We start from the raw sequence: 20490 nt of genomic DNA, 5'->3' as shown, positions 1-20490 counted from the left end.
CGGCTTGAACCGGTACGGTTCTGGGAAGGTGTTCTCATCATGACTGATGGCGTAGTGGCAGAACGTGAAACAAGTCTGGCAAAACAACAGAGGAAATATTACAATCCTGTTTTCTATTCTTCTGATCTCAACTATAAATTAGATCTAATCTTCCAGTGAACAAAAACTAAATCTGGAGAAAATGTACTTTATTGGATTACAAAGCAAAAACCAGACCCACATTTTCTGGAAACTGATATCCACCAACAGCAACAGGCTTTTCTTTTATGATCCTTGAATTTATGGGAATAACAGGGTACATCCTGTAAAAAATAAGTTAAGATTATAAACAGGCTGCAGGTAGTTAACACCAAAGCCTGTCCATGCTGTCTGACCTCAGAGTTTCCTTGATCACGGCTCGTAAAAACGGCATCGCAGTGACCTCTGCGGCGCTGGGGACCCGGTCCGCCGGTACCAGAGAGGAAACCTCCTCATAAAGTCTGTCCTGGATTTCTGGGTTCCTGGACAGCTGGTACAAAGTCCAGGTCAGGGTGTTGGATGTCTTTCAAACAGAAACAAAGACACAATTAAATCACTGTGCAGATAAACCAGAATCTAACTGGATTGTGAATCTAGTTAGAGTCAGAATCCCAAACCCTGCAATACAAATGGGTTTGGGTTTTATTATCGTAGGAATGAGTCAAGTACCGTGTCCACTCCGGCTAACAGCAGCTCCGTCACGCTGGCGTAGATATCTTTGATGCTCAGCTGAGAGTTTGACAGGAGGTACGTCAGATATTCATCCTCCACATTCTGGTCGTTGTCCACTCGCTGCTGAATGTCCTCCATCTTCTTGTCGATCAAAGTTTTACCTTAAATAACAGAAGTTGATAAAATAGAGACGACCCCACAGTTTAATTTTGCTGCAGTTGTCTCCAACACCCGCTCAGCTTAGCAAACTTCTTCAAACAAGACGCAATATCTTCCATTAGATCACAGAGCTTCTAGCATTTTTGGTAAATGCGATATAGTTAGAGATGGGATTATATCAAAGACACAAAAGCAGTGCTATCACAGGAGACTACGGGTTATGATGTTTGCAGATGACATTGTGGTCTTCAGTGAGAGTAGAGACATGGAGGTAAGTGGAACAATTAGCAGCAGGTGGAACAGTGAAGCTGAAAGCAGTAAGTCGGTTACAGTGGATGAGGTAGCACCAACCTGAAAGAAAACCAAAAGTTAATAAATCTTAAAATGTCTCAAATTCATAAAAAAAATGCCAGTTAACCTTTCGGGCCTTTTCTGTCAGGCACAGAAATCTTCATTGGGATCTGTGATTGGAGGCGGTTGTGGCTGAAGCTAACTAGCTGCTAATGTACTCTTGCTAGCTACTTAGCTTTTTGCATCTATCATATTTCAGTGCAAATTTATCACCAGTTGGTTGGACGATGTTGGTTTAGGCCACTGGCTCGCTTCTAAAGCTTCAGCAGCTCACCAAAGCTGAAGATGCCGTCCCAGCTGGCGATGTAGCGCCGCCAGTAAGGGAACAGGCTGCGGGTCCACTTTGGGAAGATCGCCACAGGAATGGAGTAGGAAAACATCTGATTGACGGAGGTGATGAACTCCTGGGTACCGGCAGGAATCTCCTCTTTCAGACAGCCGAGCCTCGTCTCAAACAGTACGGAGGAAACACCTAAGAGGGAAAACTTAAATAATCGAAAGCAAATAAAATCTGTTCTCAGAGACTCGTTACTTATGGACACTGATGGCACACACCTTCCAGTGAAAACAGGTATAATTTGTTGGCGATGTCAGGAACCAGGTCGCCTGTTGGACTGCAGCGACGCAGATGTTTTATCCGTTCGATGAAGTCCGTCACCACGACGTTGATCACCCCGTCGTACTGAGCTGAATCCCTGGGATGAAGCATCCGCTTGTTGAGAACCGCCCTCAGCTTGTACCAGCGCTCCCCTTCCCTGGCAGCACAAACAGCTGATCAGATTCCATCAGAAAAGTTTCATGAGCTTTTAGGAAAATGATTGGTTTGAAGCTGGCCTCTCTGGATCAATCGATCAGGTTCACTTAGACTTTTTAGGTTCAATCATTTTGTTGAACAGTTCCTTTGCCTTACCAGTAGGCTATTTATATTCTATGAGCCTGCATTATGTAATAGTTTAGACCTCTATTGCCTCTATTTCGGCATTACTCATATGTATTTTTCAAGTTGATCGTTTTTAAATCTCAGTTTTTCCTCGATAGTGACCTGTTTCTGTGACCCCCACAAAGTGTGGTCATATTTGTTTGGTTTAATTGTGATTTTAGTTTAGGATTTGACCCCGTTTTGAAATTTTTGGAGTAATGTCACGCAGTAACACAAATGTGCCGCTAGATGGCAGAAGGGGGACATTACGAGACTGACGGTGCAACATTTCTGTGTCGAGGAAGCTCCCCTCCATTCGGATGAGAGCTACCAGCGCAGCAACACCGTCTCCTGTGGCTCACTCGTTTCTCCTGTTAAAACAGGTTGGTTCGGGTTTAAGCGGAAAGCTGATATGTAATAGACATGATTGTTAACGTTATTCAGGTATGTTTGGGACATTTAATGCCGGGATAAATGTGGTGGGGTGAGTCTGAATGTCGGCATGAGGCACGCGCGTGTTGGCTTTGGGAGGCCCGTGATCCACGCTGCGCCGGACATCAGTGGGTTCGCAGTGTTTCCTGAATTGGTTCAGCTGCTCCCGTGTGACTTTGGTCCCCGGTGTACTTGGTTTGTGTTATTTTGTTTTGTCATTGTAGTTAGTTTATAAGCTCTCGGTTAGCTGCTCAGAGGATTTCCTCAGATGGTACTTAAAGAATGCATGTGTTTTATATAGCTGTCTGTAATGTGCATTAATTTACAATTCCTGATATAGTAATCAGCTGATGTGCTATAGAAGTTCTAGTAGAAGTGTGAATGTATTGTCACAATAATTTTTCAAAGTTGTACAATGACTTTATTATTATAACCTGGAATAAATTCGGATGAGAGCTACCAGCGCAGCAACACCATCTCCTGTGGCTCACTCGTTTCTCCTGTTAAAACAGGTTATTTGGATCTGCCCGCCTGTCCCTCCACCTGGGACCTACAACATTTCCACTTATATCTGAGGTACCTCAGGGCTGTGTCTTAAGGCCCATTCCCTGGTCACCGTGTATGAAGCTCCAATCTCTACAGCAGGCTTTATTCTTTGGTGAATGCATATGTAAATACCAAGCGGACCAAAAACAGGAAGTGTACTACAATGCAGGGCATTCTGGGCAAATACAACCAAGACAAACGTGCTAGCGTAGCGTTAGTAGGAAAATGAGTTGTGGTCCTTTACGACAAAAGAGAAATCCTCCAACCACTAAAATTTGATGGCACTCCATTTTTGTTTACATTTCTAGAAAAAGAAAGTTGCTCTCATTGTCTTCTTCAGAGGTTTTTGGTTTAGTGGTTCTTGGTACAGCGCCCCCAGAGGCGAGGAGGGGAACAGGTTGCTCAAACGGTTCAGATGTTCAAACTTCAGTCCCCAATCGAACCTGAAACTGGACTATCAGGTGTGACTGTACCCTTAATCAACAGCTGTGTGGTTACAATTTGGTTCTCCAACAAACAATCTGTTTTGTTTCTGACTGGAAACCATCAAGTTCAGATGAACTCCACCACTTCTGCCAAGATTGGTCTCATGATCAACCAGACTAATGTTAGAAGCTGACTGATGACAGACCACCCTGTCTGCAGCGTTCCACCGGGTAAAGGAACAGGAAGTGAACGGTGTTTACTCTGTGAGGGGTCCGTAGCCCAGGTCTCTCATCTCGCGGTACTCCGTCCACATAGCCATGTCTCCTCTGGTGGGAAACTTGTCGTCCTTCCGGACCAGCTCCTCCAGCAGCTCAGCGCTGCTCACTGACACCCCGTTGCGTCCGTTTTTATAAATGGGTCCATACAGCTGCTTCTCATAGATCTTCAGACAGAACAACATGGTTACATGCAGCATTAACACGCAATAACAAAGCAGAGCTGCTCTGATGCTATTAATAAAGCAATATACATTTGCAGCCATGTTTTCCTGAAGTTCAGCTCTTATCTGTGAGATCAAAGGTCACGTTTTCTGTTTAACACACCCAGACCTAAATAAATAAGGTGCAGGTTGGTCAGTTACACCATAAAATAGAAATTAATTATAAAACATGATGGGTTGTAACTGACAGCTGGACATTTAACCCAGATCTCTGTTCTGACTGACCTGCAGCGCGTGCAGAGAGGAGAAGTAGCCCTGGACCAGAACCCGGTACAGCATCTCCAGGGTGCTGATCTGTGGCAGGTCCTGCACCGACCGCAGCTTCTCCTGCAGGGCAGAGGAGCTCCACCGCAGCGCACCGCCGCTGAGCTTCAGCCGCAGGCTGCAGATCCCACAGGTAGCGCTCCGTAACAACCAGGCAGCCATTTCTGCTCAATGTGAACACGCATTGGGAGGAGCCGAGCCGCTCGCTTGAGTCCACAGTTCACGGCTGAACCAGAACCGACCTGTCAGGGAGAACCAGAGCTCTGGCAGAGGGCTGCAACCTGCAGCTCCAGACCTGCAGGGGGCGTCATGATACAGCAAAGATTAAGGAGATATGGAAGAGCATTAAGACCAATGAGAAAAAAAGTGATTTTTATTTTTTCAAATTATCATTTTAATCTCAGAATTCTGATTTTTTTTTCATAAAATTCTGATTTTTTTCTGACATTATCATAATTCAGAATAAACTGAGCAAAGCTTGTGGATTAGGGCCAATGAGAAAAAAAATTCACAGAATGCTCTCTTTAATGTTTTTTTTTTCTAAAAATTGGAACTTTTTTCACAGAATGAATTTTTTTTTTCCTGAGAATTTTTTTTTTTTTTTTTTTTTACAGAATTCGGACTTGCATTTCAAAATTATTACTTCTAATAAGTCTGACTTTTTAATCAGACTTCAAAATGAGCTGAGCAAAGCTTATGGAAATACGGTGGACGGTTAGGACTAATGAGAAAAAAAACTGACTTTTTTAAAACAGAAATTCTTACCTTTTTTTTTTTTTTGACTAAAATCTTTTGAGAAAAAGTAATTATTTTTTTATTCAGAGGCTCTGATCCTGAAAATGAAATGTTGGCTGTTTCTGGACAGTATTTCAACAACAGAGCTAAACTGGTCCTGCTATGATCATTTTCCTTTATTGGGATTCCGGCTCTTAGAAAGGAACTGGTTCTGCATGTTCAAAAGCTGTACACTTTTAAAAATGCAGATTTTCTAAAAACAAGCCATTTTATCCCTAGTACTTAAGCTATGAAGTACGAGTATTCCTCGTATTTTCAGAAGAAGATACGAGGAAGTGAGCTAACCGTTAGGCTAACGGTGTTAGCATGTCGGTGTAGCTGCAGATCCAACAGAGTAAACGGCAACATGGAAGCTGAAACTAATAACACGCAGAAAACAGAACCTGTAGTTTAGCGGCCATCTTGAAAATCCTTTGTTCCGATTCAAGATGGAGAATTCAATCTGAACTTCTCCTTATCTACCTGCTGTCATTATCAATTTATCACCATGGTAACCAAAGACTTTCCTGCGTTTATGGCGGAGCGAACATTAAGGTCAGCGATGCTGATTGGCCAAATGTCCCCAGTAACAAGACATTTATTTAGGATATTTAGCTTCACAGCTTCACCTCTATAGCGCTAATTTCACTGCTGAAGAGCTAGTTGGTGGAAATGTGGAAATAATACAGATTACATTTAGGTAGAGAAAACTGGCTCATGTAGTACAATTTCTATGCATTTCATTGTTATATCTGGGAGCAGCTGCCACTGCACATTCAACTGACTGTTGAAATAAGAACAACGATCTCCTGAAGAAAGTTTAAATTACAAAGTGGTTCAATCTCATTATGTTTTTAAGCCAGTGAACGTTCAAGTAACTGGCTGTTTTTCATTTTGATTCACATTGTTTGCATATAAAGAAAGATTTCAGCACAGAATCTGCAGCAAAACATCTTAAAATATGTAACTTTTTTTCAAAATATTTTACGAGACAACTGCAGGTGGAATAAAACATTCCCAGATAACCAAAAAATACCTTTTTTACTCCAATATTTAGGAACTTCGGGTCAGGAAACAGGCAGTTTTTTACAAAGAAATATCACATAAAACAAACTGTATATCTAACCAACTTTGGTTTATTGTTGTTCTTAATAAACTAGAGGCTTCCTGTTAAATAAAGTCTTTATTCTGTTCGGTCCGAGTCCGGTTCCGATCCATCATCCTCGTATTTGGGCCACATTGTCTATGGATCCTGCTGGATCCATTTTGTGCAGCAGGAAGTGTCCTTGGACCTGAGCGGCGCTGATCTCCGTATGCACAGCTAACGCTAGCTTAGCGAAGCGATCTCCTTCCGACGGCGGCTGGTCCGGGTAGAACCGTCGGAACATCTGGGCCAGCTGCCAGGCGGTGCAGTGACCGATGTACTGCTTCAGGTCGACCCGGCCGGGCCGGATCAGCGCCGGGTCCAACCTGGGAGAGCAAGAGTGTGGCATTTATTTAAATTAAATGCCACACATTGGAAAATAATGAAATGTTAAGCTACAAGTAGCATCCTTTATATTAAATAATTAAGGTTAAAAAGTATTTAAAAAAATAAATGCATAAAATCAATCAGATATGTAATAAAATCATTGCATATTATCTCCTTTGCAGCTAATTCTTTAGAAAAAGTTTTCTCATGAAAAAAGAAAAATATATATAAAACAGAAAAAAGATTTTACTGTAATTTTATGTTGAGGTCTGAAGCAGTTTTTGTGGTGAAAATGGAAAAAAATAAAAATTTTATTCACAAATTATGAGACGCATTGTTTTGGACCTCAGGGGCAAAAAGTGGAAATTTTAACTGTGGGTCAAAGGTCAACGAGACTTTTTAAGAGAGATTTTTTATCATTGAGCAATGGGAAATATTTCCTTTGAATCAAGACTGTTTTTAATCAATAATCGTTGATCAATAATCAATATTGCACCTGTCGATGAAGTTGGTGGTCATGAAGACGATTCTGGCCTCAGACGAAGCCACTCCGTCCAGCGAGTTCAGCAGGCCGCTGAAGGTCAGGCGGCCCATTCCCTGGTAGGCCAGCGGGTCTGGAAGAGAGGAGGAGAACCGGTCAGCGTTCCGGTTCTGGTCGGGTCGGCCGGTTCTGCTCGGCTCTCACTCTCGTTGGGCAGCAGCTCCCGGCTGACGAAGGCGGCGTCCACGTCCTCCAGCAGGATGATGCTCTGCTGCGGCGCCACGCTCAGCAGGTGGTTGAGCCGGTCGTCTGACAGCGTCCGGTCGCTCAGGCTCATCAGGCAGATGCTGTAGCCCAACTCGCCGGCCAGCGCCGTGCTGCAACAGAACCGGACCGGGTCAGAACCGCGGGAGCGTTCACACCGACACGCCGCGGCAGGACGACTCACATGAAGCTGCTCTTCCCGCATCCTGGGGGCCCGAACAGCAGGTACCCTCTCCTGTAGGGAATCCCTGAACACACACAGACGGGATCAGAACCTGGAACCCGACCTGGACGGGTCGGCACCGCCCGACACCAGAACCGGTCCTTCACCTCTGTCCGTGTACCAGCGCGGGTTTCCGATGAAATCCTTCACGTCGTCCACCAAGCGCTCGGCCACGCCGGCCTCCAGCACCACGGAGCTGAGGGGCCGGCGTCGCCGTGGAAACCCGAAGGGCCTCCACTCACCGCCCATGGCCGTGTACATGACGGTGCGTCCCTCCTCCTGCTTCAGCGCCAGCTCCCGCGCTGCACGACACCATCACAACACCAACACATTCAGCTCTGACTGTCGCCTCCAAAATAAAAGTTAAACTAAATTTATCCGAATAATTACTTCATGAGACGCAGGTTTGGATCCTTTTGACTGGATCTTCACCAGTCCATCTGAGTTCATTTACCGAATATAAGAGGGTAAATTTGGTGTTTTTATTAATGACCAAAACATCGACTACGACAAATAACATTCTGTTGGCCAAATGTCACATACACAAATGTTGCTTCTTTAAAACCATTCCTAACTTATACGGAGGAAGAATGAGCTAAATTTGTTTTATACATTATGTTTTATGAAATGAAAATAAGTGTTTAAGTCAAAACATTTGAACTTTAATGCTGTATATACAATATGATTTCTCTTGAATTTTTTCTTTATGTTTTTAGTTTTTTTTTTCTGAAAGTGACGTATGATCGATTAATTGAATTTTTATTCAATTAATCGTCAGAATAATTGGTAGATTACTAAAATAATCGTTTTCAGCAGGCCTAATTAAAGGCTGAGAGTTTTCCTGTGTACCTTCCTGCAGGATGTTGAAGAAGATCTGCCGGTCTCTGCCCAGAGCGGTGAAGGTGATGGACTCCCACGGAGTCCCGGTCTGCAGATTCAGCATCTGCTTCTCCCTGGTCCGCTCCACCCGGATCCACTTCCTGCCGTACCTGGACACCAGGTGGATCACATCCAGCTGACATCTTTATATCAAATACTGATATGGGTGTGTGTTTATTTGAAATGTATTAATTTATTTGCACAGTCATTAACATTTTTGTAAATGGGCCAGAATTAGCCAAAACCCTATTTTTCATCCGTTGTCTCTGGACCATAAGGAATGTTTCTTGCTAAAAAGAAAGAGGTTATACAAAACAAGGTCAAAATGATTTAACTACACAAATGTTGTCAATAAATATCGTGTGACCGCATATTAAAACACTGCAGTCACACAATCAACAATTCAGAAACATACCTTTTAAAATCGTTGCGCTTCTATAGTTGTTCTTACGGTCGCGCTTCCATTCGAGGACACTTTGTATATAAAATATACTATAATAAATAACATATTGTAGATAATATACTTAAATAGCTATTTGAAATTGGTAGATTCTACTACAATTAGTACACATCAGCATTATATGAACAAGATAGCTGCGAAGTCTCTAAACTGATACGATCATTAAATTAACGAGGTGTACTTGAAGGCAGCATGCAGCCGTAAAATCCAGTTTAGATGCGCAACAAAGTTTAACTGAACGGAGCTGGAGGTTTTCCTCACCAGATGATGTGGTTCCCTGGACTCGGGTGGAAGTCGAACTGCGTGTGGACCCGTCCGCTCTCGTGTGCCATGTAGGAAGTTTCCACGCTGAGGTGCTGCGTGTGAGTGGCGTGCTTGGTGATCCAGCTCAGCAGCCAGTGGTAGCTCTTGTCCCTGCTGGGAACCTCCAGGGTGATCATGTAGTTCCTTCGGAAAAACACCATGCCCACCTGGGCTCCCTTTCTGGCCACGGCCAGCGCTGTCCCGACCCCGACCAGTCCGAACCCAGCACCGAAGTACGGGTTGTCCTTCAGGCCGTCCAGGAAGTCCGATAGCGGCATGATGCTGGTCCCGCGTCCCCTCCTAGAACCAGAGTTTTAACTCAATGAATGTAAAATCCACGGCTGCCCGTAGGATCCATGTGATGCAGCGACCTTTACTACACTTCCTGTGCTACCGGAAAAACATTCCGTCTATCCACCAATACCCATCATTGTATGTTCCGGTGTTCAGATAATCGGCACTGAAGTTAGCTTCCGATTTGATGCTCCATTAAATGATTACAACTTTGTATGTAATCGGGATTATCTTCAGTTCTAGTACAACACCTGGATTATTTAACGATTCCTTGTTATTTGTCAAACTTTTATTCCATTTGTGAAAATAACAAAGACAAATTTCACTTCTTATTTTGGGTTTTTACTCCACTTTAAATAAAATTTTTACACAAGTTAAACCTGGACTGAACCTGGTTCCTGGACTTTCACCCAGTCATACCCACAAACATTAGCTTATTAATACACTGATATATTTATCTGTAGGGAACTATTAGTTAAGTGCCTTGTTCATGTCAGGAGGAAGTTAGAACTGAACCTATCAGATTGCAAATTAATCTACATTTATGTAATAATCAAATACGTAGTATGTAATCTTAGCCTGTTTTGTGATGAAATCTAAGACCACCAAATTAATTATATTTTTTAGGCTTAAAATAAAAAATTTGATTTTTACATTTTTACCGCTGTGTGAACATTTAACGTTACTGAAGTAACAAATCGGAAGCTAACTTCAGCACCGCCTCATTAGCAGCTAGCTAACCTAGGCTAAGTTAGTGATAACGGTCGGTCTATTTACTCATACTATAATGAGTAAATAAAGGCTCGCAGCAGGCCAGTCTGCTTGTAATCAGGGATTTAGATTAACAACAACAGAAACGAGTCCAGAAACGAGAGGAGGCGATGAGAACCGAAACCTGAATGTTGATCTTTTGTTTGTCAGGCGGACAGTGAGGGTGAGAGCTCAGGCAGGAGGTTTGGCTTCCGACTTATTTGACTATAAATCTGTTTATTATCTGTTGTTGCAGCAGCTCTGTTACCGTTACACAGATCTGCTCCTTCTGTAACAGCGGCTTGCAACTCATAATGATGTAGAACTGTGCAAAAGTCTTGGTTCGACCCTCATTTCTTTATGTTCCAGAGGGAAAACTGGACAAAAAGCAGGACTTTGTTCAAACATGCAACCAGAAAACTTTATATGGATCAATGAAACACGGTTTTATTTTGGGAGTTCATGACAGTTTAGGATTCCTTTCATGCTAAAATGTCAGTTGTTTCCTAGAAACCCCACACTACTGGGTGAAAATGTGTGACCAACCCATGACACAGCCTCCACCTTGCTTTACTAATGACTGGTCACGTCTGGGCCCTTTCCTTCATGGTAGAAGCTACTTCCTGTTATTTCAAACGAAACTTCAAGCAGACAGTAGAAGGATAACAGATGAATCTGGTTTTTTGTGCAGATTATGTTTTAGGACTTTTGTCTATTATTTTTTATTTTATTTTTTGAATCCCTACTCTTCTTGAGTCACTGCTCCTAGGCAAATCTCCAGTTTTCTGCTGTTAATGTGGATACTTGAACTTGGTTAAAAAGAGCATAAAATTTCTCTGTCATTGATAAAAGGCTGAAGTAAACAAAACATCCGGGGCTCTACTGAAAATAAATAATAAAAAAATGTTTAAAAAGATTCATTTTCAAAAAGATTCAAAGATATTTTTCCAAATTTAGATTATCAATTTCAATTATAAGGAAATGAGGATTTGTAGAAGCTTTTTGTGTTTTTCAGGCATGATGGAGGCGGCGCAACATGTCTGTGATAAATGTGGACAGAACATCTCGGACATGTCCACGTCCGTCTCCCACCGCTGTCCAAAGCTGCCGGTCCGGACCGGTCCAGGTAAACACCTGGAGGAGGCGTCTCCTCCAGAACAGCAGAGGCTGATTGTTCTTCTTCTTCTTCATCCTGAAAACGTTGCGTCTCTTTAGGGAGCCGGAGCCGATCACCGTCAGGGAAACAACCGGTGGAGAAAAACAACCCCAACGCTTCAGCGCCACCTGCAGGTAAACCCCAGGAGGTGGGGTCACTCCTACTGACCCTGGTTCTGCTGGAGGCGTCTTCACATTTAAAGGAGTCGTTTCTCTCCACTGTCGCCACGTGCTTTCTGAGGAGGAGGGGTTGTTTGTTGAACCGGTTTGTTCTTGTCCTCCAGCCTACCTTTCTGAGGGATCGGAGGACGTTTATCGTACCCACGCCTGCCCCAAATGTCGGCGCTGCTTCAAGATGCGCTCCCACCTGCAGGAGCACCTTCGGTTGCACTTCCCCGACCCGAGCCTCCAGTGCCCCACCTGCGACTGTTTCTTCACCAGCCAGAGCAAACTGCGCATACACCGCCTGCGGGAGGCCGGCGAGAAGGCCCACCGCTGCCACCTGTGTGATTATTCAGCCGTGGAGAGAAACGCCGTCCGGCGCCACGTGGCCAGCAGGCATCCAGAGGAGGCTGACAGCAGCCAGAGCTTCCTCTGTCCCGCCTGCAGTCAAAGCTTCCTCCACAGCCGGGCCCTGAAGGCTCACATGAAGACACACAACATCCGGAGGGACGGGGCGCCGGTGGCCTGCTTCCAGGACGGCTGCTCCTTCCAGAGCTCCCAGAGCAAAGACCTGATCCGACACGCCGCTGAGGAGCACGGGATCAGAGCGGCGGCGTGTCGTCATCACGCCTGCAGCGCCGTCTTCAAATGCGACGCAGACATGGAGGATCACTACCGGACCCACCTGGCCTACCGCTGCTCAGACTGCAGCTTCTCCTGCTCCAATAAGAACGTCTTCCTGCAGCACCGGCGACTCGGCCACACCGGCCTACAAAAGCTCTGCTGTGACTTTTGCCCCTTAGTGACCTTTAACCCCGTGGAGTACGAGCAGCACGTTGCGCGTCTCCACGCCAACGAGAAGATCCACCGCTGCTCTCAGTGCAGCTACGTCACGGCGCATAAACGCGGCCTGAAGCGACACGTCCTGATGCACAGCGGTGAGGAGGAGCGAAGCTGCAGCAGAAACCAGCAGAGATTATTCAGAACAAACAACCTGGCCTGGTTTTCAGTCCCACTTCCACCGTGTTACTCATTCACCTATAAATATCACATTTTGAACCTAAATATTTTGTCACCAAACTAAATACTTAGCTCTGGCCCAAATATTTCATGAGCAAGCTAAATATTTAGTTTTCTAACTAACTATATAGCTTGAAATTGTGACATTTTTATATAAATGAATAACATGGTTAAAAGTGAACCCCCATTTTTTGAACAGGACAGGATAAGTAATCCAAATTATTGCTGTTATTTTCTGACTGTGTGACTTTACACACTGGAGGAGTTTCTCTGGCTGAAACGTGGTGACGTCTGTCTGCTCTCTCCAGGTGAGAAACCTCACAAGTGCAGCTTGTGTGAGTTCAGGTGCAGAGACGAGTCGTACCTCTCCAAACACATGCTGGTTCACACTGAGCACAAGAACTTCATGTGTGCCGAGTGTGGATACGTCACTAAGTGGAAGCATTACCTGACCGTCCACATGAGGAAACACGCCGGAGACCTCAGGTACAAAACCACAGAAATTACAAAACACACTTTTCAACTGATCCTTTTTGATTGTGGAAACAAAAACATTTAACCACTTAAAAATATCCTTTCTTTCTTTAGTTTGAAACATGTTCAAAATACGAACCATCATGTTTTTTCTCTGGTAAAAGGTCAGGTGACCCAAATTATTGGTGTTTTACTGACTGTGATTTTGTCTGTCTCTCCCAGATATTCCTGTGATCAGTGCTCCTACCGATGCCACCGAACGGATCAGCTTAAGAGTCACAAATTACGACATCAACCTAAATCCCTCATGTGTGAGATCTGCGCTTACGCCTGCAAGCGCAAGTATGAGCTCCGCAACCACATGCTGGCCAAACACTCTGGAGAGGAGAAGAAGTCTGCTGCATATAAGTGCAAGTACTGCTCATATACCACCTGGTACCGGCAGGCGCTCCAGAACCACGAGAACTGCAAACACACCAAGCTGAAGGAGTTTGGCTGTGCGCTCTGCTCCTACTCGTCCTACAGCAGCATCAGCCTCTTCCTGCACAAGAGGAAGGTCCACGGCTACGTCCCTGGAGATGCAGCCTGGCTGGAGAACTACGCAGCGAAGGAAAAGGAGAGGAGCTCAGCAGAGTTCATGGAGGACTTTTACAGGAAGTCCAAACAACCAGCTGCTGGTACACAGCAGAACCAGTCAGGAACCGATCCCTGCACAGAAAGCTCTGCCGACGGTTCGGTTCTCGCCCTCGTTGGTCATGAAGCCATTTCTGAAAGATCCGCCAGCAGTCCGGAGCAGTACTGCACTCTGGTGTTGACCACTTTACCGGACCAAAACACAAGAAATGAGAACGGAAACTGCCAAAGCCCACCGCCGTCAACCGTGTTAGACCCGTCCACACCTGCCAGCTCGTTGGAGGAAGACAATCTAGGAATGCAAGACGGACCTGGTGAGCAAAGCGACGTAGAAGATGCAAGTGAGCCTCCGACCGACCCGAGTCGATCTGTTGAGTCTGTGGACGATCGGACCTTCACACCTGAGGGGGCAAATAAAGTTTCAACTATCGGTTCTGCTTTTCCAGCCGAGGAAACCGACCCGTCACCCTCTGAGGTCCGACTGAAAGCTTTGAGGAAACACGACAAGGACCAAGCAGACGCCATGGTTCTAGAGGGACGGGTCCAGATGCTGGCGGTGCCATCGGAAGCTGTTTACCGTTGTGACAAATGTTCCTACGTAACCAGCAAGGAGACGGCTTTGGACCAGCACTGCAGACATCTGTGTCACCGCAGGGCGAAGGGACATGAGTGCCCTTCCTGTGGGGAGCGATTCAAACAGAGGCGCAGGTTTGATCACCACCTTAAAAATCAGCATCCTGCTCCTCCACCCAACACAGCTTCACCAGGAAATCCTGCTGCAGCGCCGGCAGAATCCGAACGACCACAAAGAGAAACAAGTTCACATCAGACTGAACTTCTGTCCTCTGCAAACGAGACGTCCACAGAACTGAAACATCAACAAGAACCGTGCACCGCCCATATCCAAACAACCACCGTATCGGAACCTCAGGCTGGTGAAATCATGGCAAATACAAAGAAAGTTTCAACTAAAACATCACAGAGCAAAGCCCAGTATGTTAAAAGAGACGGTAAATTTGAATGTGAGCTGTGCAGCTTTTCCTCAGCCAAGCTGGCAACCTTTAAAAAACACCTCCAGACCTGCAGACAGGCTTCAGGTCAGATCGTTTCTGAAACAGACAAACAAGGGAGTGAAAAACTCAAAAGTATGGAGGACCATGTAGGAAGGACCAATGATGGCAGTTCAGGAGAAAACCGACCAATCTATGCATTAAGATGTAGTCAGAGAAGAGCTGTGGCCGACAAGAAAGGCCGTCTGCAGCCATTTGAGGTCCGGTGTCCCAGCTGCCCTTATTCAGCCAGATCCAAACGTTTTCTATCCCGTCACATTCTGTCTGATCATAAGGAGGAAAAGCTTCAGGATCCAGTAGAGGATCAGTTGCACTGCCAGCAGCCTCGGATGTATCGCTGCAGCTGCTGCTCCTTCAGCTCCTCCAGACGCCATCGCCTGGAGGAGCACGAGTCTCTGCACACGGGCGTCGGCCGTCACAGCTGCGACGCATGCCACAAAACCTTCGGCGCAGTGTCCAAACTGCGCCAGCATAAGCTGCGCATCCACGACAAACAGCCCACACACTTCTGCCCGCTGTGCGACTTCGCCGGCTACGCTCTTGACGACGTCAGACGTCACAGCCGCCGGTGTCACTCAGGGGAGTTGCAGCACATCTGCAGTCACTGCAACGCTCGGTTTAGTTCCGAGATTGCTTTGAGGAACCACTGCAAACGGGCGCACCAACTTCAGGCCTGCTTTTCATGTAAGAAATGTGACTTTACATGCAGCAGCGAAGGGACACTGAAGCAGCACCAGCAGAGCAGACACCCGGAGCTGAAATGCAGCACCTGCCAGGAGGAGTTTCAGACTGAAGAAAGCCTCGGCCTTCATCAGAGGACTCACCTGGCGCACCCATGCCAGCTCTGCCCCTTCGCAGCCAAAACAAAGCCGCTGCTAGCGCAGCACCTTCTGAGCCAACATGAGGGGGGGTCATCAGAGGACAAGCCTCTGCGCTGCAGCACATGCGAGTTCGCCTGTTGGCATCAGTTGGTGCTGGAGCAGCACCTCCGGTCGCATGGGAGCAAGCGCTTGTACAAATGCACAGACTGCGAGTACGCAACCCGGAACAAGCAGAAGATCACGTGGCACATTCGCATTCACACCGGGGAGAAACCGTACAGCTGTGAGCAGTGCAGCTACGCCTGCTCTGACCCGTCCAGGCTGAAGGTAGAGACCAACACCCAGATATCAAAATTAATGCAACTTTCTTGTATTAAATAGGCTGTAGATTGTCACTGTGAAATTTCCTCAAACCACTTCTGGTCTTAATCCTGCCGGAGTTGGTTATGTTATGCTAATGCCCATTGATGCAAATTCTACACATACCAAGGATCATCTTAGAAGCAGTTTGCTGCTACCTAGTGGTTGAAGTTCTGCCCAATCGGCCTTTATCATTGATTTGCACTCTACATACTCAAACCGCTAAAACGCTAATAATGGAGCTAGTTTATCGATGGACGCGTTAGCATTTTTACTAACACCGAAAACATTTGGTGCACTCAGCTCCTCGTAAATTATTTTTTCCAGATAAATTCTAAAGCGCTACTCTTCTTTAAGTAGTTAGACATTTATATTCACGCTCTTATTTTGAAGTAGGTGAAGACTTTTTACACAGCACTTCTGTTTCCTCTCCTCTCGTTCTCCATGCATGATGTTTAGAAATTAGTTTTTTTCTGTACCCAGAATGCATCACCTTAGCAATCAGGGTGGCTAGCATGTAGCTAACCAACATACTACATGTTGCTAGCTACATGCTAACCTAGCATGTAGCTGCTAACCTAGCAGCTACGTCCTAGTCCTTTGACTAGGACTAGATGTCCTAGTCAAAGTTGTAGCTAATCAACATGCTAACTAGAATGCTTCTGCTAGCTAGCATGCTGGTGTTGCACTTTAGCATTAGCATAGCTAATGTTTATGGTGTGCTTGTGGGGCTTTCTCCGGTTGCTTCATGTGGATCTGTCCTGAGGTCAGCATTCAGGTTTTTCACGTCACTAATATGATGTCAGCTGTGTGTTTAGACTGAATTTATCTGCTTTGCTGTAAACAATATAAGAATCATCAATTTTTTCACTCATTTCTACCAAAGCTGCATATGAGAGTTCACCAAGAAGAGAAGAAGTACCTTTGCCCAGAGTGCGGCTACAAATGCAAATGGGCGACGCAGCTGAAGTACCACATGACCAAGCACACGGGTACGAACGCCAAAGAACATGGTAATAACACGAGAACGAAGTGGTAATCTGACATATCTGCTGTTTAATCCTTCAGGGGAGAAACCATACCCCTGCGATGAGTGTGGGTACCGCACCAACCGAGCAGACACCCTGCGCGCACACCGGGACACGCAGCACCGCGACCTCCGACCTTATGTCTGCGAGAAATGCGGCAAAGCCTTTAAAACCAGCTTCATCCTGAAGACCCACCAGAAGAAGCACACGGACGACCGAGCGTACGCCTGTGGACTGTGCCAGAAATCGTTCCGGTGGCCCGCGGGTCTCCGACATCACTTCCTGTCCCACACGGAGCAGCGGCCATTTTCCTGCCGTCACTGCGCTTACAGAGCCAAGCAGCGGTTCCAGGTGGTCAAACATCTGCAGAGGCACCATCCCGAAGAGTCGGCGGAGCAGGGCGTGCTGCGGGACTCAGACCGGAGCATCCTCACCCTGAAGGAGGCCCTGCAGGGGGCGCCACACGCCACAGCGGTCAGGGAGCATCGTCGTCCAGCCAGGGAAGAAGAGGCTGTTTCTGAAGGAGACGGAGCAGCAAAACTAAACACAGAAACCCAGTGAAGATCCTGAGATGTATGAATATTTATGGGCTGACTCTGGGTTCCATTTGAGAAAAAACCTACATTGTGTTTATGAACAAAGAAATGAGCCATAAGGTAGAACATCATCAGTTAACACTGTTTTTAATAAGGTCTATTTTTATATGTATAACACTGATATTTGGCATTTTATACATTCGTGTCCAACAGTCGTCCAGTTATGATGCTGTTCGTTCAGGCAGGTTCAACATGCAGCAAAATGTTCAGACTACATGAAAACATCTGAGAGGATCTACCACTAAATATACAGTCATTTTCCTAATGACCTAAAAACTGTAATGAATAAAGACTCATAGCTACTTCAAAACTTATACATCTTTATTACCACCTGCAATGCATGCTGGGCCGGTGACGCGGGTAGTTTATAGTCAACTGGAGTCTAAAAACAGAAACGTCCAAACTGAGAAACTGCTGTTAACACGAGATATCAAACCAACGGGACTGGCTTCTGATCTACTGTTTATTACTTCAGCTACAGCTAACACCAGTAGCAGGAGCTAACACCATTAGCAAGAGCTAAAAACATTAGCAGGAGCTAATTCTAAATCAAAACAAATTGAAATATGAGCGGATGGTTAAAGTGACAATGAAGCGTCTTTGTAAAAACAACATTCTAATGTATTTGAGAAAATGTTTTGATCCTGATGCTAACCGTAAACAGACTGAGTTAGCTAATGCTATCCTTCTTGGTTAGCATTTCAAGCAGCAGCAGCACAAACTCCAGCTTTTTCAGACGACTTTCTGCTCTTCCTCTGCTTGGTCCTCCTCATCTTCATTTCCTTTATATTTCAACAGGTTTGGATTCAAAGAGTTGAATGTTACTAAAGTCACAAAACAACTTCTGGCTGGACAGAGCTAGCGCTGTAGCACCTAGCATACATCATCTACACAACATGGCAATGTCCATGTAACGATATTTCATTTAAACTTATAAAAGCTAAACTTCCTACAGTATCTTTCCTGTTGTTTTTACTTGTGAAATAAACGATAAAATCTGTTGCTTCAACTAATCATGGATCTTTAAGCTTCAAAATATTCTCAGAGAAAAAGAATAAAATGCAGAAGTTGAGTCCTGCGTTGTTGATTTTACACCTCAATCCACAACAAAATGGGAGACAAAGATGAGGATCAAAGTGCTGCAATGTCCTAGTCAAAGTCTAAATTTAAACCTCAGACTGACTGGAATGATGCACCTGTTTGTTCTTAAATAGTAACACTGGAGTTTTCCTTCATCTCATTTGGCCCAGCAGGTGAGTCCAGGTAAAAATGTAAAAACGATGTTCCAGGTGAGTCAGTAAACATTAGAAAGTTTTCTATGAGTTTAGAAACAACTAAAACACTAAAACATGAACTGGAGTGAAGCTGTGAGGTCAGAGACGCCGTGACGCCTTCATGTGAGCTCTGAGACGCTGACGTTAACGAAGACGGAGGACGGAGGGATGGCCGTCCCGTCTTTAGACAGCAGGTGGATGTGACGGTAGCCTGGATGGAACAAAAGGTATGGCAGGCCAGTTTAACATAAAATCAGATTCAACACACTTACATTTTGACTGTTATTAATGATGCCAAAAGTAGTGCAAATTAAATTGGAGATATTTTGAAAACAAATAATGATGCTGCAAAAGGTATGGCAAACTGTGTTGACATAAAATCGGTCTCATCTGAGTATGTGAAATCACATTCCAGATGACAGAATGACATCATTGATATTTTTGAGTAATTTTTGTGTTTGTCAAAACATCACAGATTGATGCAGCATTTTGACATTAAAATTAAAAAAGGGGAAAAGTCAATTTTGAAATGTTTCACTGTCAGCAGCACTTTTAGCTCCTCAAAGCCGTTTTAAGTGAATTCTTTGAGTCTTGGCAGAGAATAAAAGCAGAAATTATTAGCAGACTTCTGCATTTGCCGTCTCTTTCTGTCCCATAATGCTGGTTTCTTTCTCTATTGTGGCATTATCTGACTATTTTGTGCAGAAAATCCAAAAGTCTACAGGCATCTATTCGGACAGCTCAGTGGCAGCATCGTGGGGCTTACACAAAGGCTCTTAATTCAGATCTATAAAAATGTAATTTTGACAAATTACAGTTAGATTTGAAACCCTGAACTGTAATTACAGATGTCGACTCTTCAGATGACATATTTTGATAAATCTTGAAAGGGATTTAATCATCAAAATGTGACTAAATTTATTTTGACTTCTTCCTCTTAGACAAAATGTGAATGCAGATATATTAAGTTATTATGCAGGATGTTCAAAATGTTACAACATATTATTGGGGCAACGCTAAGAAAAAATAATCGTAAAATTACGAGAATAAAGTCATATGAGAATAAAGTTGAAATACTAGGAGAATAATGTCAATATAACTTTATGCAGGTAAAATTATGGCTTTACATGAAAAAGTAATTTCATTTTACCTTTTCTTTGTGTGGCGCTTAAGTTATAGATGTGTCTACTAGTCAAAACGTCTCTAATTACATTCCTGATGAAACTGATTTTATGTGATAACAGCTTGCCGTAGGGCTCACCTGGCTGGATGCAGGTGAAGGGAAGTGTGAACTGTCCGATGAAGTCGTTCCTGGACGTTTTGTCGTGGTCCTCCACCACGAAGCGGACCAGCGCCAGCTCAGGCGAGTGGACGACGAAGTTCAGAGTCTCGTTCCAGACGGGGTTGAACCCTGGAGGTCAGAGGTCAGCAGCCAGGTGAACACCCCGCTGTTCTGCAGGTGGGCTGGTGAGTTTCGTACCGTTGTTGTTGATGTGGCTGGTCTCCTCCCTGGTTTGGTCCTGAGGGACGCCGTAGATCTCCACCCTGACCAGCGGGTCCACGATGGATCCCTCCTTCTGGTTGACCTTGGGCAGCTGCTGCGCGCTGATCACCTGCCGCGACACACACACACACACACACACAGTCACCTGGAGACTCACCTGACCCACCAAACACCCTCTGACCCGCGCTGGAGAACAGCTGGACCTGGA

General features: G+C 45.0%; 3 protein-coding genes across 8 annotated transcripts in view; 1 reads left to right on the top strand and 2 right to left on the bottom strand.

The window, feature by feature from the left end:
• Positions 1 to 4817, bottom strand: part of LOC106945401 (sterol 26-hydroxylase, mitochondrial-like) — a 10255-nt gene extending 5438 nt beyond the window's left edge. Inside the window, exons 1-8 of the mRNA XM_015029054.1 lie at positions 4248 to 4817; positions 3784 to 3965; positions 1756 to 1955; positions 1475 to 1672; positions 688 to 851; positions 375 to 541; positions 221 to 302; positions 1 to 75 (exon numbers count right to left, since the gene is read on the bottom strand). Of these exons, the coding sequence (XP_014884540.1) occupies positions 1 to 75; positions 221 to 302; positions 375 to 541; positions 688 to 851; positions 1475 to 1672; positions 1756 to 1955; positions 3784 to 3965; positions 4248 to 4448 (1269 nt within the window). The 5' untranslated portion in view covers positions 4449 to 4817. The remainder of the gene's footprint in view (positions 76 to 220; positions 303 to 374; positions 542 to 687; positions 852 to 1474; positions 1673 to 1755; positions 1956 to 3783; positions 3966 to 4247) is intronic.
• Positions 4818 to 6174: 1357 nt separating this feature from the next.
• bcs1l (BC1 (ubiquinol-cytochrome c reductase) synthesis-like) lies at positions 6175 to 9781 on the bottom strand. The gene is made up of 7 exons (XM_015029055.1): positions 9100 to 9781; positions 8349 to 8488; positions 7607 to 7801; positions 7461 to 7524; positions 7217 to 7389; positions 7028 to 7145; positions 6175 to 6530 (listed from the first exon to the last, which is right to left on the bottom strand). Exons 1-7 carry the CDS (start codon positions 9417 to 9419, stop codon positions 6278 to 6280), a joined length of 1263 nt encoding a protein of 420 aa, XP_014884541.1. The 5' UTR covers positions 9420 to 9781; the 3' UTR covers positions 6175 to 6277.
• Positions 9782 to 10139: 358 nt separating this feature from the next.
• On the top strand, positions 10140 to 17810 carry znf142 (zinc finger protein 142). 6 transcript variants are annotated; one of them, XR_001424551.1, is made up of 9 exons: positions 10140 to 10369; positions 11201 to 11311; positions 11401 to 11475; positions 11625 to 12440; positions 12831 to 13008; positions 13219 to 15847; positions 16767 to 16872; positions 16949 to 17564; positions 17658 to 17810. XR_001424551.1 is itself a non-coding variant. In XM_015029049.1 (9 exons), exons 2-9 carry the CDS (start codon positions 11203 to 11205, stop codon positions 17467 to 17469), a joined length of 4404 nt encoding a protein of 1467 aa, XP_014884535.1. In that variant the 5' UTR covers positions 10140 to 10369; positions 11201 to 11202; the 3' UTR covers positions 17470 to 17810. The 6 variants fall into 6 exon arrangements, 5 of the variants coding, with proteins under 5 accessions (XP_014884535.1, XP_014884536.1, XP_014884537.1 ...); XM_015029049.1 differs by having other exon boundaries at positions 13219 to 15057; positions 15088 to 15847; positions 16949 to 17810; XM_015029050.1 differs by having other exon boundaries at positions 11201 to 11330; positions 13219 to 15057; positions 15088 to 15847; positions 16949 to 17810.
• The last annotated feature ends 2680 nt before the right edge of the window (positions 17811 to 20490 follow it).

The sequence above is a fragment of the Poecilia latipinna genome, unplaced genomic scaffold (genome assembly GCF_001443285.1).
Source record: "Poecilia latipinna isolate Pla-1442-1.1 unplaced genomic scaffold, P_latipinna-1.0 Scaffold142, whole genome shotgun sequence".
Taxonomy (NCBI): Eukaryota; Metazoa; Chordata; class Actinopteri; order Cyprinodontiformes; family Poeciliidae; genus Poecilia; species Poecilia latipinna.
This window is presented reverse-complemented; position numbering and strand designations above follow the sequence as displayed.

Coding starts and splice junctions, on each gene's coding strand:
- bcs1l (XM_015029055.1), bottom strand. CDS start 9,419: ATGCCGCTATCGGACTTCCTGGACGGCCTGAAGGACAACCCGTACTTC. Junction 7,802..8,348: donor CTTCAACATCCTGCAGGAAG/GTACACAGGAAA, acceptor GGTGTCGTGCAG/CGCGGGAGCTGGCGCTGAAG. Junction 7,525..7,606: donor GCGCTGGTACACGGACAGAG/GTGAAGGACCGG, acceptor GTGTGTGTTCAG/GGATTCCCTACAGGAGAGGG.
- znf142 (XM_015029047.1), top strand. CDS start 11,203: ATGATGGAGGCGGCGCAACATGTCTGTGATAAATGTGGACAGAACATC. Junction 11,476..11,624: donor CGCTTCAGCGCCACCTGCAG/GTAAACCCCAGG, acceptor CTTGTCCTCCAG/CCTACCTTTCTGAGGGATCG. Junction 15,848..16,766: donor CTGACCCGTCCAGGCTGAAG/GTAGAGACCAAC, acceptor TTTCTACCAAAG/CTGCATATGAGAGTTCACCA.